Source organism: Mirounga angustirostris, unplaced genomic scaffold (assembly GCF_029215605.1).
Source record: "Mirounga angustirostris isolate CCGP_5_RB_7025 unplaced genomic scaffold, mMirAng1.0.hap1 SCAF_1, whole genome shotgun sequence".
NCBI lineage: Eukaryota > Metazoa > Chordata > Mammalia > Carnivora > Phocidae > Mirounga > Mirounga angustirostris.
Genome location: NW_026991709.1, coordinates 126,875,437 through 126,888,721, shown reverse-complemented (window position 1 = coordinate 126,888,721; position 13,285 = coordinate 126,875,437). Strand labels below are relative to the sequence as shown.

At 37.5% G+C, this 13,285-nt stretch overlaps 1 protein-coding gene across 1 annotated transcript; it reads left to right on the top strand.

The window, feature by feature from the left end:
* Positions 1-307: 307 nt before the first annotated feature.
* On the top strand, positions 308-13,012 carry UBA5 (ubiquitin like modifier activating enzyme 5). The gene is made up of 12 exons (XM_045903779.3): positions 308-468; positions 1,793-1,838; positions 1,951-2,040; positions 5,515-5,624; positions 7,041-7,127; positions 7,774-7,858; positions 8,805-8,909; positions 9,083-9,210; positions 11,111-11,246; positions 11,538-11,613; positions 11,748-11,854; positions 12,407-13,012. Exons 1-12 carry the CDS (start codon positions 308-310, stop codon positions 12,488-12,490), a joined length of 1,215 nt encoding a protein of 404 aa, XP_045759735.1. The 3' UTR covers positions 12,491-13,012.
* The last annotated feature ends 273 nt before the right edge of the window (positions 13,013-13,285 follow it).

Sequence of the window (13,285 nt, the reverse complement as noted above, 5' to 3'; positions counted from 1 at the left end):
TACCCCTGGCGGGGTCTGCAGGCCTAGCAGCGGGCGGCGGCGGCGGCGGCGGCTACGTGCCTCCTCACCTACCCCTGGCGGGGTCTGCAGGCCTAGCAGCGGGCGGCGGCGGCGGCGGCGGCTACGTGCCTCCTCACCTACCCCTGGCGGGGTCTGCAGGCCTAGCAGCGGGCGGCGGCGGCGGCGGCGGCTACGTGCCTCCTCACCTACCCCTGGCGGGGTCTGCAGGCCTAGCAGCGGGCGGCGGCGGCGGCGGCGGCGGCGGCGGCGGCGGGGGCTGGGAGCGTTGGCCGCCGGGGTCCCAGCCATGGCCGAGTCCGTGGAGCGGCTGCAGCAGCGGGTGGAGCAGCTGGAGCGGGAACTGGCACAGGAGAGAAGTCGGCGAGCTGTGGGGGGCGGCGACGGAGGAGGCGGCCGGGTCCGCATCGAGAAGATGAGCCCGGAGGTGGTGGACTCCAACCCCTACAGGTGACCTGCGTTGCGGGTCGGGGGCGGGCTAGGGGGTGAGATCAAGGTCTGCGAGTGGTCAGGAGTGAGGCGCTCCCTTCCTGTCAAGCTCAACACGGCCTCCCCGCCTTCCTCTTCTTGTGCTGGGGTCCCGCTGCCAGACGCGCAAGGCCAAGTCTTAGTAGTGGTGGAAAGGTAGTCTTCCTCTTAAAAAAATACACACCCACACCCACCAAAACCCGAATGAATCAGCCATATGGTGCCGCTCCCCGGCCTGCTGAGGATACGCGTCCGGTTTCCCTCATGCCCCGTCCACGTCTCCCTCGTTCTGCACAAAGCTGATAGTAATAACTTTCAGGATGACATTAAATGTAAAACCCCCTAAGCATCAAACTTCGAGTTTCATAAAGGCTTCTCAGTACTTCAGAACTGGGGACTTGGGGAGAGCAGGATTAGCTTGCTTTAAAGCTGTTCGACTGGACCAGTCCTGCCCGCTCCTGTCCTTTCAGCTGGCTGAATATAGTGCAGTGGTTCTAAGAGTAAGGACTCTAGAGCCCGACCGATTGGATTCAGGTCCTAGCTCTTAGTAGCTGAGCAACCATGGGAAATACTTGTGTATCGCAGGGACCAATGGTACCAGTGAAATCTTCAGATAATACCTAAAACTGAAAATCCAGAGGTAACAACGTTGGCGAGCTATTTAGAGATTTGTTAGTAACAGTTGAAAATGAGGAGAGGAAAAGGACGGTCGGGGCCAGAAGACTGCAGAATTTCCTAGCAAGCCTGGTGGAACTATTTGACTCTTTAAAGTGTAAATGAATGAGAATTTTATGTATATGTGTATAGGCTTAAATGTATATATTAAAAACTTTACAGTAACTAGGTAAAGTAGCTCTCTTAAGAGTCCTTGGCGTGCAGTAGGTCCTTACTAAAAGTAGACACCATCCATTATGGGTGGAGACAACTATGTTAAACATTAAATCCGGGTGTTAAATATGAAATATTTACATATGCTAAGAAAGCACAGAAATATGTTGAAATTTCACTTTGACCTATCTCATCTGTACACTTAACATTTAAGTCAGTGGTTTTCAGTTGTGGCTGTCCATTAGAATATCTGAGGAGCATTTAAAAAAAAAAATCTTGTTGCGCAGGCTACACCTGGAAGGGTATTCAGTGTTTTTAAAGCTGCCCAGGTGACTTAATTTCATCTGGTAAAAGCCAACTGAAAGATTTCTTTTAAAGCATTAATAGTGATTGAGTTCGTGTTTTTCTGTGATGATGTGTTTACCTGTATCATAATTAAAAGATTGTAAGCTTTAAAACATTTTTTCTTTGTTTTAAGCCGCCTGATGGCATTGAAACGAATGGGAATTGTAAGCGACTATGAGGTATGGTAAACCTTTCCAAGTTTTTGAAGATGGTTTCAGTAAATGAAAATAATTTCTGATGACATTTTTGATGAAAAGTTAACCAACAAATATATAATTTTGCGTTTCACAGAAAATTCGAACCTTTGCTGTAGCAATAGTAGGTGTTGGTGGAGTTGGTAGTGTGACTGCCGAAATGCTGACAAGATGTGGCATTGGTAAGGTAAAAACATTTCTCTTTGCCTGTCATAATGGGAAACTACTCACTTCTGGAGTAAATCAGGTATAAATTAGGAATTTTTCTCATTATTAATGGTTTATTGATTTGTGGTGTCTTTATTCATATTGTTCTTTCTACCCACAGGAGTTAAGACACAACCCCACCCAAATGGAAGCTGATATTAATGCTAATAAAACAAGGAATATCTAAATTTTGTTCAGGAATTTTGTGTTTGGGATAATATATGTTACAATTTGGGCTTAAATGTTTTAGATATAGAAGCTTAGGAGAGAAGGCTGTTAAATTGATAGTGTGTGAAACACAGGCATCTAACAAATATTTTTTAAACATGCTTTATACAAATGGACTAGAAAGCATGTACCTTTTTTTTCAAAAAATAGTTGCCCTTTATTATTTAGAAATATTTAAAAAAATTTATTGTAGTTGACATATAGTATTAGTTTTGGGTTTGCAACACAGTGAGTGATTCAACAGTTCTATACATTACTCAGTGCTCATAAGTACAATCACCACTTGTCACCATACAACATTATTGCAATATTGTTTACTATATTCCTTATGTTGTGCTCAGCCTTAGAAAAAAATAAAATCTTGCCATTTACGACAACATGGATGGTCCAGAGGGTATTATGCTAAGTGAAATAAAAGAAAGACAAATACTACATGATTTCAGTTATATGTGGGATCTAAAAAACAAAACAAATGAACAAACGAAAGACAGACTGCTAAGTACAGAAAACAAACTGGTGGTTGCCAGAGGAGAGGTGGGTGGGAAAATGGGTGAGATAGGTGAAGAGGATTAAGAGATACAAACTTCTAGTTAGAAAATACCCTTCTTACTCTTAAAATTGAAATGGAGAATGCTCTAAGATTTTTTTTTTAATCTGTACTTTTTTTTTTCACTTTTTTTCTAAAACTGATTTAGGTTGTGGGTAGAAAGGAGAGAGAACTTTATACCAGTCTCAGATTTGTAAAGCTAAAGTCTGTGATGTTAGATTCCTAGTGGTGGAATACCAAAGCTTTCCACAATTGATTTCCCCCTCTTTTATTTGTCATTTGACAAAGCAAGCATTTTTCCCCACAAAGTTTATCAGCTCTTTTTAATATGTTGGTCTGTCCCATGCCCCCGAATTCTTTTTTTTTTTTAAGATTTTATTTATTTGAGAGAGAGAGTGCATGCCCGTGCACAAGCAAGCTAGGGGGTGGGTGGGCGGGGAGGCAGACAAGCAGACTCTGCACTGAGCACCGAGCCCAGTGTGGGGCTTGATCTCAGGAACCTGAGATCATGACCTGAGCTGAAATCAAGAGTCGGACACTTAATCGACTGAGCCACCTAGGCGCCCCCATCCCCCAAATTCTTAAAAGAAAGTGGTTTCAAAGTTGGCACTCATTTATCAGTATAGAAAAGGCAACACAGAAATACTAAAAATGTTTATTAACATGTTAAAGTCTTTCAGGAAGTTTACAAAAGCCAGCCAACAATTGCTTATAGTTGACATAAGAACCATGGCTGATTGACCTAGGATAGTAGAGATCATGGAGATTATGGGTCTCCATGGTTTGAGTGTGCTTCAGAATCACTTGGAAGGCTTCTTGAGACATAGATGGCCAGGCCCTATCCCGGTGGTTTTGATTCTTTAGGTTTCGAGTGGACCTAAGGATTTGAATTTGTCTTAAATCCCCAGGTGATTCTGATGTTCTGGGGGGATTTTTTTAAGAACTGCTGGATCCTTGCTACTCAGTCAGATGCCCTAAGTAGTAGCATCAGCATTACCTGGGAGCTTGTTAGAAATGAATACTCCCAGGCCCCACCCCCCAGGCATACTGAATTAAGAATCTGTTTAACAAAACTCCAGATGATTCATATGCATATTAAAGTTGGGGCAGTGCCCCTGTATTTCTGACAAGCTCCTGGTGATACTGATGCTGCTAGCCCAGGCCTCAGTTTGAGTAGCAGGGCTCTGGAACGGTGGTTATCAAATATTGCTGTAATTAGAATCACCTGGGAAGTTAAAAAATTTTTGATATCCAGAGTGGAATAGAATCAATCTTTGGGGATGGGACCCAGACATCAGTATTTTTTAAAACTCTCGTAGTGATTCCAGTGTGCATTCAAGTTTGTAAGTTAAGGATCTGCATAGGTTAAGTTTCAAAACTTTTCATTATGTAAAACAGATAAAGAAGAAGCTAATTCATGGTTAAATAGGGAAGTGGAGCATTGGAGACTCAGCCTACTTTTTACCCCTTTTGCGGTGTCCTGGATCACCAGATCTAGATTCGCTGCATTATTTTACAGATGAAGATACAGGCCTAAAAAGAGAGTGACTTATCCATGATCAGAGCTAATTAGTGACAGAGCTACAACTCATATCTCCTAACCCCAAATTTGAGATGTCCTTAACTTATAAACCAGCTATGAGGCTGAAGACTCAAATTTAATACTTGGCCTGACCTAATAAATACTGTCTAATGAGCTGAAATAAGCTATATTTTGTTTTGACTCAGAAAATTATCATAGAGGGCAGACAGGGGTGATGTATTTTCTAGCAAGATATAAAGGGTTACCTAGGTGTTGTTCTGTAGTTTGGGTTAATTTTGTTGTTGTTAATAAGATCCCCCCCCCCTTTTTTTTTTATAATTTTAGCTGTGCACAGAATGGTGCACCACAAGCCACAGCCCCCCTCAACCACTGCTGTAGCCTTTGCCTCTGTGCTCACCCTGCCCTGGCCTTTCCCCCCATTTTTGTTTTTTTTTTTTAAATCTGGGATGCTGAGAATTGTGTTATAAAGTTACAGAATTTTAGATGAAGGAAGGGACCTTGGAAATATTTCAGTGCAACCTGATAATTTCTTACTGATAAGAAATGGGATCTTTAAAAAGGTGTATGTATGAGTGTGTGAGTGTGAGAAATGCTGTTATGCCTAAATATATAGAAGGAAACAACAATTAACTTACTGGTTAGTAATTCTGTTTGGGGTGAGCACATTTTAGCCATGAGTTAAGAATGGTGTCATAGTCACAAAAGGAGTCATGTTATACTATAATTTTAATTTGTGACATTTGTTATTTTAAAATTTCATCTATCTAATGTGTTCTTGGCCTTTAGTAAAGGATTAGAATGAAATGGAATAAACATTGATTTCTCAGTGAATCATTTAGAGAGGCAGTAAGTGTTATGGTTCAGGTGCAGATGCTGGGTTGAGAATGCCTGAATTTGAATCCCATTTTCATATATATTAGCTGAGTGACTTTGGGGTATGTGCCGTAGTTGTCTCATTTATACCTATATGAGCATTAAATGAGTTAATATATGGTACCTAGTATTTTAGAATAAGCTAATATTATTACTGTCAAACTGTTAAACCCATCAAATGTGAAGTCCACTGATTTTTCTTTGTTATTTTTAGTTTATATTTTAGTATGTTTTTCATTAAAATACCACTGTTTTCATTTTAGTTGCTACTCTTTGACTATGACAAGGTGGAACTGGCCAATATGAATAGACTTTTCTTCCAGCCTCATCAAGCAGGATTAAGTAAAGTTCAAGCAGCTGAATATACTTTGAGGTAAATGGAATAACCATTAAAGACTATATTTAGTGAAACTTAGTTTGTGCATTTTGTATAAGTTAATGCATAAATTTGGGGCACCTGGGTGGCTCAGTTGGTTAAGCCACTGCCTTTGGCTCAGTCATGATCCTGGAGTTCCAGGATTGAGTCTCGCATGGTGCTCCCTGCTCAGCAGGGAGTCTGTTTCTCCTTCTGACCCTCTCCCCTCTCATGCTCTCTCTCTCTCTCAAATAAATAAATAAAATCTTAAAAGTTAATGTATAAATTTTTCTCCATAAAAATGCAGGTTTTATACAAATTGTCTTACCTCTTGGAACAGGGTTGGCAACCCTTTTCTGTATAGGGCTAGATAGTAAATATTTTAGGCTTTGAGGGCCAACTATGAAACTGCCCAGCTATGTAGCGGTAGTGCGAGAACAGCTGTAGGCAATAGAAAAATGAATGAGCATGGCAGTGCTCCAATAAAACTTTGTTTATGGACTCTGATGCTTAAATTCCATGTAAGTTTAGTGTGTTAATGAAATACTGTTCTTTTCTTTTCTGCTACCATTTAAAAAAAGGAAAAACCGTTCTTAGCTTGCAGACTTCATAAAAACAGGTGGTAGGTGGGGCACCTGGGTGGCTCAGTCGCTAAGCGTCTGCCTTCGGCTCAGGTCATGATTCCAGGGTCCTGGGATCGAGCCCTGCATCAGGCTCCCTGCTCGGCGGGGGGCCTGCTTCTCCCTCTCCCACTCCCCCTGCTTGTGTTCCTGTTCTCGCTGTCCCTCTCTGTCAAATAAATAAAAAATCTTAAAAAAAAACCTTTAAAAAAAAAACAGGTGGTAGGTCAGATTTGGCCCAAGGGCCATACTTTGCCAACCCTTACTAAGAACTTTCTTTGTGGCCTCGGGGCGCCTGGGTGGCTCAGTTGGTTAAGCGACTGCCTTCAGCTCAGGTCATGATGCTGGAGTCCCGGGATCGAGTCCCACATCGGGCTCCCTGCTCAGCGGGGGATCTGCTTCTCCCTCTGACCTGCTTCCCTCTCGGGCTCTCATTCTCTCTCTCAAATAAATAAATAAAATCTTAAAAAAAAAAAAAAAAAAGAAGTTTCTTTGTGGCCTCAAACATACTTGCACTGAATTAAATAAGGAACAAAGAAGCTCTTTTGTCAGGCTAGGCTGTAGCTCACAAAGGTGATAAAGGCTTAATTCTGAGAACATACATGGTAGGAGCATTTGTGTAATCCTGCAGTCAACAGACTTTGAATGTAGTCCTTGAAGTGGGTCAAAGGAAGTAGAAGAGGGCTTCGGATTTTCTTTGAATAGCTTGAATTCCATTTTTCTAACCTTGTTGAATGATCTTTATCAGCTTTTTCCTGCTTTCACTTAGTATTCCTACCAGTAGTTTAATAATCATTCCCTTTTTCCCTCTTAGGAACATTAATCCTGATGTTCTTTTTGAAGTACACAACTACAATATAACCACAGTAGAAAACTTTCAACATTTCATGGATAGAATAAGGTAAAATTTTATTTATGAATATTTTGCACGGTGTCCAGCTCAGTTAAACAAGTATTATTAATAATAAAATCTACTGATGTTTAACTCATTGAGTTGGTAGATTCGATATGTTTTTAAAATAGTTAATTTTTGTGTGATCTCTAGGTGTTAGGAGCTCAGTAAAAAGTAAATATTGTCCAAAAAACAGTAGTAACAACAATAAAAAAACCAAAAAACCTAAAACCCTGTAATTATAATGATAGAACAAGGGATCCTCAATTATAAGTTCTGTGTTCTAAATTATATTTCTATGTAAAAGTGGTTTTCTGCAGACTTTTGTAACACCACTGAGATATTGAATATATTCAATTTTTATTAGATTTACATTTGGAGTGAAACATGAATAAAAGTCTGAAAGCTGATAGGGAAATGGTAACTTTTGTGAATAAACTTTATACTTCTTGTGCCTTCTAGGCAAAGTAATGTAGTATCATTGATGTTCATATTAGCTACTTAATACATACTAGATCTTTAATATTAAATATTATGTCATAATTGTACTCATTTACTGAAAGAATAAATGTGTGCCTGAACAACTACAGTCTAATTAGAGTGTATTTTGTGCCCTGATTTTTTTTTTCCAAATAAATTTTTTTTCTTTACCTAGTAATGGTGGATTAGAAGAGGGAAAACCTGTTGACCTAGTTCTTAGCTGTGTGGACAATTTTGAAGCTCGGATGACAATAAATACAGTAAGTATTCCTATTGTATAAGATGTTACACTCATGGATTTATCTGTTTTCTTGTATAGTTCTGCATTTAAGAATAGTTCTGCATTTAAGACCTCATGTGTTTTGTTAATTTTTAATTATTTCTTACCCTACTTTTGAAATTTATTCTAATAGCTGTGGGATCTGTCTAGCCTTGCTGGTATGGCTTATGTTTCAGTATCCTATTCTCTCTTATGCCAATAGAGGAAACTATAAAATAGTAGATACTTCTGTTGTACAGTTTTTAAAATAAATGACTACCTTAAAATGTCTTAACTCTATGTCAGCATTGGTTTTAACTTTTATTACTTTAAGTAAAGATATAAATATGTATAAAATGCCTACAAACCTGGTTTCTCAGAAATAAAAATCTTTGAATTGCTATGTTTTCAATTTTTCAGAAGATATTTTGCAGTTTTTTGTTGCTGAAATTATTTTAGAAAAATGAATTTTTACTTCAATAGGAAATCCAATAAGCCTCATGATTCAATTTAATTAAATAGATATTTATTGACTTCTTACTTAAATGCTGTCAGTTTACTTTTTAAAAAAAAGATTTTATTTATTTATTTGACAGAGACAGCGAGAGAGGGAACACAAGCAGGGGGAGTGGGAGAGGGAGAAGCAGGCTTCCCACGGAGCAGGGAACCCGATGTGGGGCTCGATCCCAGGACCCTGGGATCATGACCTGAGCCGAAGGCAGACGCTTAATGACTGAGCACCCAGGCGCCCCTGTCAGTTTACTTTTTAAATAGAGTGGCATTTGCCAAGGAATTCCACTATTCATAACTTTCCTCTTTTGAAAAATTTAAAAAACCCTTGGTAATCCATTTAGTTAAACTCCTTCTAAATTAAAGGAGTTAAACTCCTTACACTAAATTACTTCTTTTTATGTTCTTTCTTATGTTTTCACCTGTTTTTTACCAAGGCTTGTAATGAACTTGGGCAAACGTGGATGGAGTCTGGGGTCAGTGAAAATGCAGTTTCAGGGCATATACAGCTCATAATTCCTGGAGAATCTGCTTGTTTTGCGGTATGTGTGATTCATTTTGGCTTATTTTTTTTACTATTAAGTACTAGAGTTCCTAGGGGTATTGAAAATGTATTCAAAGAAAAAACAAACTTTGAGATGGAATACTGTTTTGAGTATGTTATACTCTTTTCCTTTTGTTTTGAATATATTTTCTTTCATTCTTTTTCATATAGTGTGCTCCACCACTTGTAGTTGCTGCAAATATTGATGAAAAGACTCTGAAACGAGAAGGTGTTTGTGCAGCCAGTCTTCCTACCACTATGGGAGTGGTTGCTGGGATCTTAGTACAAAATGTGTTAAAGTGAGTGAGGGCTAATTTTTCTGAGTAGTCTTGGTTGTTTTTGATAAAAATGTATTTCATAAAGCATTTCAAATACTGGAATTACCAGCTAAGTATTCAGTTTTTTAAAAATCTAGTTTTAAATATAAATAAGTTTTTAAAATATGTATAATATATATGTACTTTTAATTTGCATACTTCTTAGTATATCTAATTTAAATATAAGCATACATATTAATACACATATGTTACTCTGTATTTGGAATAGCTCATGTTAAATGGTACAGTGGTACTGGTGTATTTATATATGAAGTATTAACCAAATGATTTAAATCTCTGCAGTTTTGACCAAAGGGCATTAAATACACTTCTTTAATTCTTACTAAAAATATGAATGCAATTAAACATTAATGAGGATAATTATCTCTGCTATCCAAAAACAGATATGCAGCAACCACACCATCTAAACTATAGCAACAAAGATTTCTTTGCAGCCAAAATTAATGTCAAAGGGTTTTTGAACCAACTCACACTTTATTAAAACCAGAACCCCTTTAGGTGTTCTCTATCTCAGGCCATTTTTTTTTTTCTCATTTTACAACTTTAGTAAGCTTTGTTATGTTTCCTAACCGTCCAATGTAATAAGAACAAGTTGCAGCATGATATAGAGAGGCACCCTGATATCAGAACCGTCAGCTACCAGCAAAAAAACTGTAAAAAGCATACATGAGAACTCTCAAGGCAACTGTCTAGGGCTAGTTCATATAAGAAAACTTCACAACCATACAAACCGTACAAACTTTAGCAGGCCCTATCTAAACAAAACGTTTTATAGTATGCTACAAAAAGGATGAGGGGCGGAAATTATGGTTATAAACTGTTCTCTTAAGGATGTGTCCTATTTAGCCATTTTTGATGGACATTAAAACTACTTAGATTTTTTTTTTTGCCTTTTTTAACAATGCTGCAGACAACATCTTGCATGATTCTTATGAATTTTTAGAAGTGGAATTTCTGAGTTTATGCAATATTTAACAGACAGTACTAAATTTCTACTCCAAAAATATACATTTCTATCACAGTGTAGGAGTACCTGGTTCACCCACACTGGTTGATAACATTGGGTATCATCAGACTTTTTAATCTTTGTTAATATCATGGGTGAAAAAAATGGGTATCTCATTTTAATTTTCAGTTGTTTATGGAAAGGGGTGAGCACTTATATTTTTCTGTGAATTGTCTGCTTCATATCATTTGGTCAGTTTTTTGTCTTGTTATATATTAACATTCATTGCAAATATTTTCCTTTTGTTTGTATTTTATATGTGATTTTTTTCCTCTTATAAGCTTCTTTTTTTTTTTTTAAAGATTTTATTTATTTATTTGAGACAGAGAGAATGAGAGAGACAGAGAGCACATGAGAGGGGGGAGGGTCAGAGGGAGAAGCAGGCTCCCTGCCGAGCAGGGAGCCCGATGCGGGACTCGACCCTGGGACTCCAGGATCATGACCTGAGCCGAAGGCAGTCGCTTAACCAACTGAGCCACCCAGGCGCCCCTCTTACAAGCTTCTAAAAGGAATTAGATTTGACTGGTAGGGAGCACAAGGGAGCTTTATGGCCCATGGAAATGTTCTGTTTTTGATCTGGTAGTGATTACATGGGTGAAGACTTTTGGAAAATTTCACTGAGCTATGTATTTAAGATTGTAAACTTTAAAGTAAGTTGTGTATAAAAACTTTTAAAGTAGTTAGATTTAGTACCATATCTCAGGGATTCTTCACATTTTAATTTGACATCAGTACTTAAGGTGCTGTTTTGTTACAAAAATCATTATGTACTTCAATACCATTTTTTAAAAATTCAATTATTTCTAATACTTTTATGGCTTATTTATTTAAGTGTACTTTGATTTGTTTTTCTAGGTTTCTGTTAAATTTTGGTACTGTTAGTTTTTACCTTGGATATAATGCAATGCAGGATTTTTTTCCTACTATGTCCATGAAGCCAAATCCTCAGTGTGATGACAGAAATTGCAGGAAGCAGCAGGAAGAATATAAGGTATACATCAATCCATCAGAATGTATGAGAGGTCATATTATTTGGACAATAATTTAAAACAGTTATTTAGATTTGGAATACAAGATAAATGGATTCTGGATTTTTGAAAGTTTTTTTTATGGTATCTCTAAGGTGGAAATGTTAGTAGAAAATTCACCATGCTTCAAAAGTAAAAAAATCTCTCTGAAGTCCTTTCTTGCTTTTGGTAAAGTAAAAAGCCTGCCTGAATTCTTGCTCAATGCTTCAGAGGCCTGAGAGTAAGAACACTTTGATACTGTTTGATTTCTACAGAAAAAGGTAGCCGCACTGCCCAAAGAGGAGGCTGCTCAAGAAGAGGAAGAGATAATACATGAAGACAATGAATGGGGTAGGAATTCTTTCATAAATTGAAATGGCAGTGTCAGATCTCTTATGGGAGGGAATATAATTATACAAATTCTGAGTAATTATTGCTTATTAAGTTCCTTGAAAACTGTTGTAAGATCAAATTTAACTCTACAGGTATTGAGTTGGTATCCGAGGTTTCAGAAGAGGAACTGAAAAATTCCTCAGGTCCGGTTCCTGACTTACCCGAAGGAATTACAGTGGCATACACAATTCCTAAAAAGGTACGTCCAAAATCTGATTTACCGTAAGTGAATGTTATAGAAGAGAAAGTTTATTTATCTTCTTTCATCTTCATCCTATTTTATAATGCCAATGCAGTATTTACTGTTTTAGATATTTTACATTATATATAATGGCATTAAGACGTGTAAGAGAAGGTGTTCAGTGTTAATGTGGAAATAGACATAGTGCCTTTTAAACTCTTTGAAACACAGACCTAAAATAGTGTTATTGACTCATGAATGGATCAGGTAAAGTAGATTTTGATTAAATGAAAATAACATTTTTGTATATTGAGCATTTTAGCCGTTAATACCATTTAAAAATACCACTGCAGTAGAGATCTCAAGAATATTGAAATTACTGTCTTGTAAATCAAAAGATTGGTGGGGAAAGTAAAGGATTTTGTCTGTCCTAAAAATTAGAAGGCATATTTCTTAAAGTTTACTTTGTAAACTAGTTGAACATGGTTAAAACTTAGTGATTATATATTCCTAAGCATCACAAATTTTATATGGTTATTTTTTCACTATGTTTCCCTCATTTGTTGATAGCAAGAAGATTCTGTAGCTGAGGTAACTGTGGAAGATTCTGGTGAAAGCTTGGAAGACCTTATGGCCAAGATGAAGAATATGTAGATAATGGACTGACCTATATTTTATTTCCTGAGGTTAAGCCTATTCCCTTGCAATTAAAAAAATCATTTAAAAACTGACAGAATTTAGGGCAACATTAATTGATACATAATCTTCACAGAATTGTTATACTTCTTGAATATAGTGTTGTTTGGAGCTTTTTTCCCTTCAACTAAATCAGTAATTCCTAAAACTCATGTTTCATTCTAGTTAAGAAAACTTGAAAACTTAGCCACTGAAATGCTTTGGCCTTTTGGGAGGGGTGGGAAGAAAGGACCAATATGATGCTATATTTGTTTTCCTTCCAGTAATCCTTTGTGGTCTGTTGCCCAAGGTCATGGATAATAAAGTAGTATGTGGTTCTCAAATACAGGGAAAGGACAGGAGGTACATCCAATTGATTAGAGCTAGCAGGTATCTACTCATTGTATTTAAAATCTCTCTCTACAAGAAAACTGTCCACTATTATTAACTTGGCCAACAGTGAATTTAAAATATCTATAAAATAAAAAATATCCTCTCAAATGTTTCCTGACTAAATACAAGCTAAAATGTAGTCATCGGAAAAGTTTGTAAACCTGTGAATTCAAAACAAGACAAATGCAAATAAAGTAAGCTTTCTTCATGGATAAACAAATAAAGGTACTTTGAGGAAGTACAGATTATTATATTTCTGCCCTGACCAAGGAAAGAAGTCCTTGCATGTGTAGAACATATATCTGGAGTCACTGCACTTTATTGAGGAGTAAGGAATAAATTTAGTTTAAGATCATCTAGATTATACCCATCAAATGGGCT

What these genes read in the sequence shown, in the direction of transcription:
- UBA5 (XM_045903779.3), top strand. Translation starts at nt 308, where the DNA reads ATGGCCGAGTCCGTGGAGCGGCTGCAGCAGCGGGTGGAGCAGCTGGAG. An exon ending in GAATTGTAAGCGACTATGAG is followed by an intron (nt 1,839 to 1,950) that starts GTATGGTAAACC and finishes TGCGTTTCACAG; the next exon opens with AAAATTCGAACCTTTGCTGT. An exon ending in CATTTCATGGATAGAATAAG is followed by an intron (nt 7,128 to 7,773) that starts GTAAAATTTTAT and finishes TTCTTTACCTAG; the next exon opens with TAATGGTGGATTAGAAGAGG.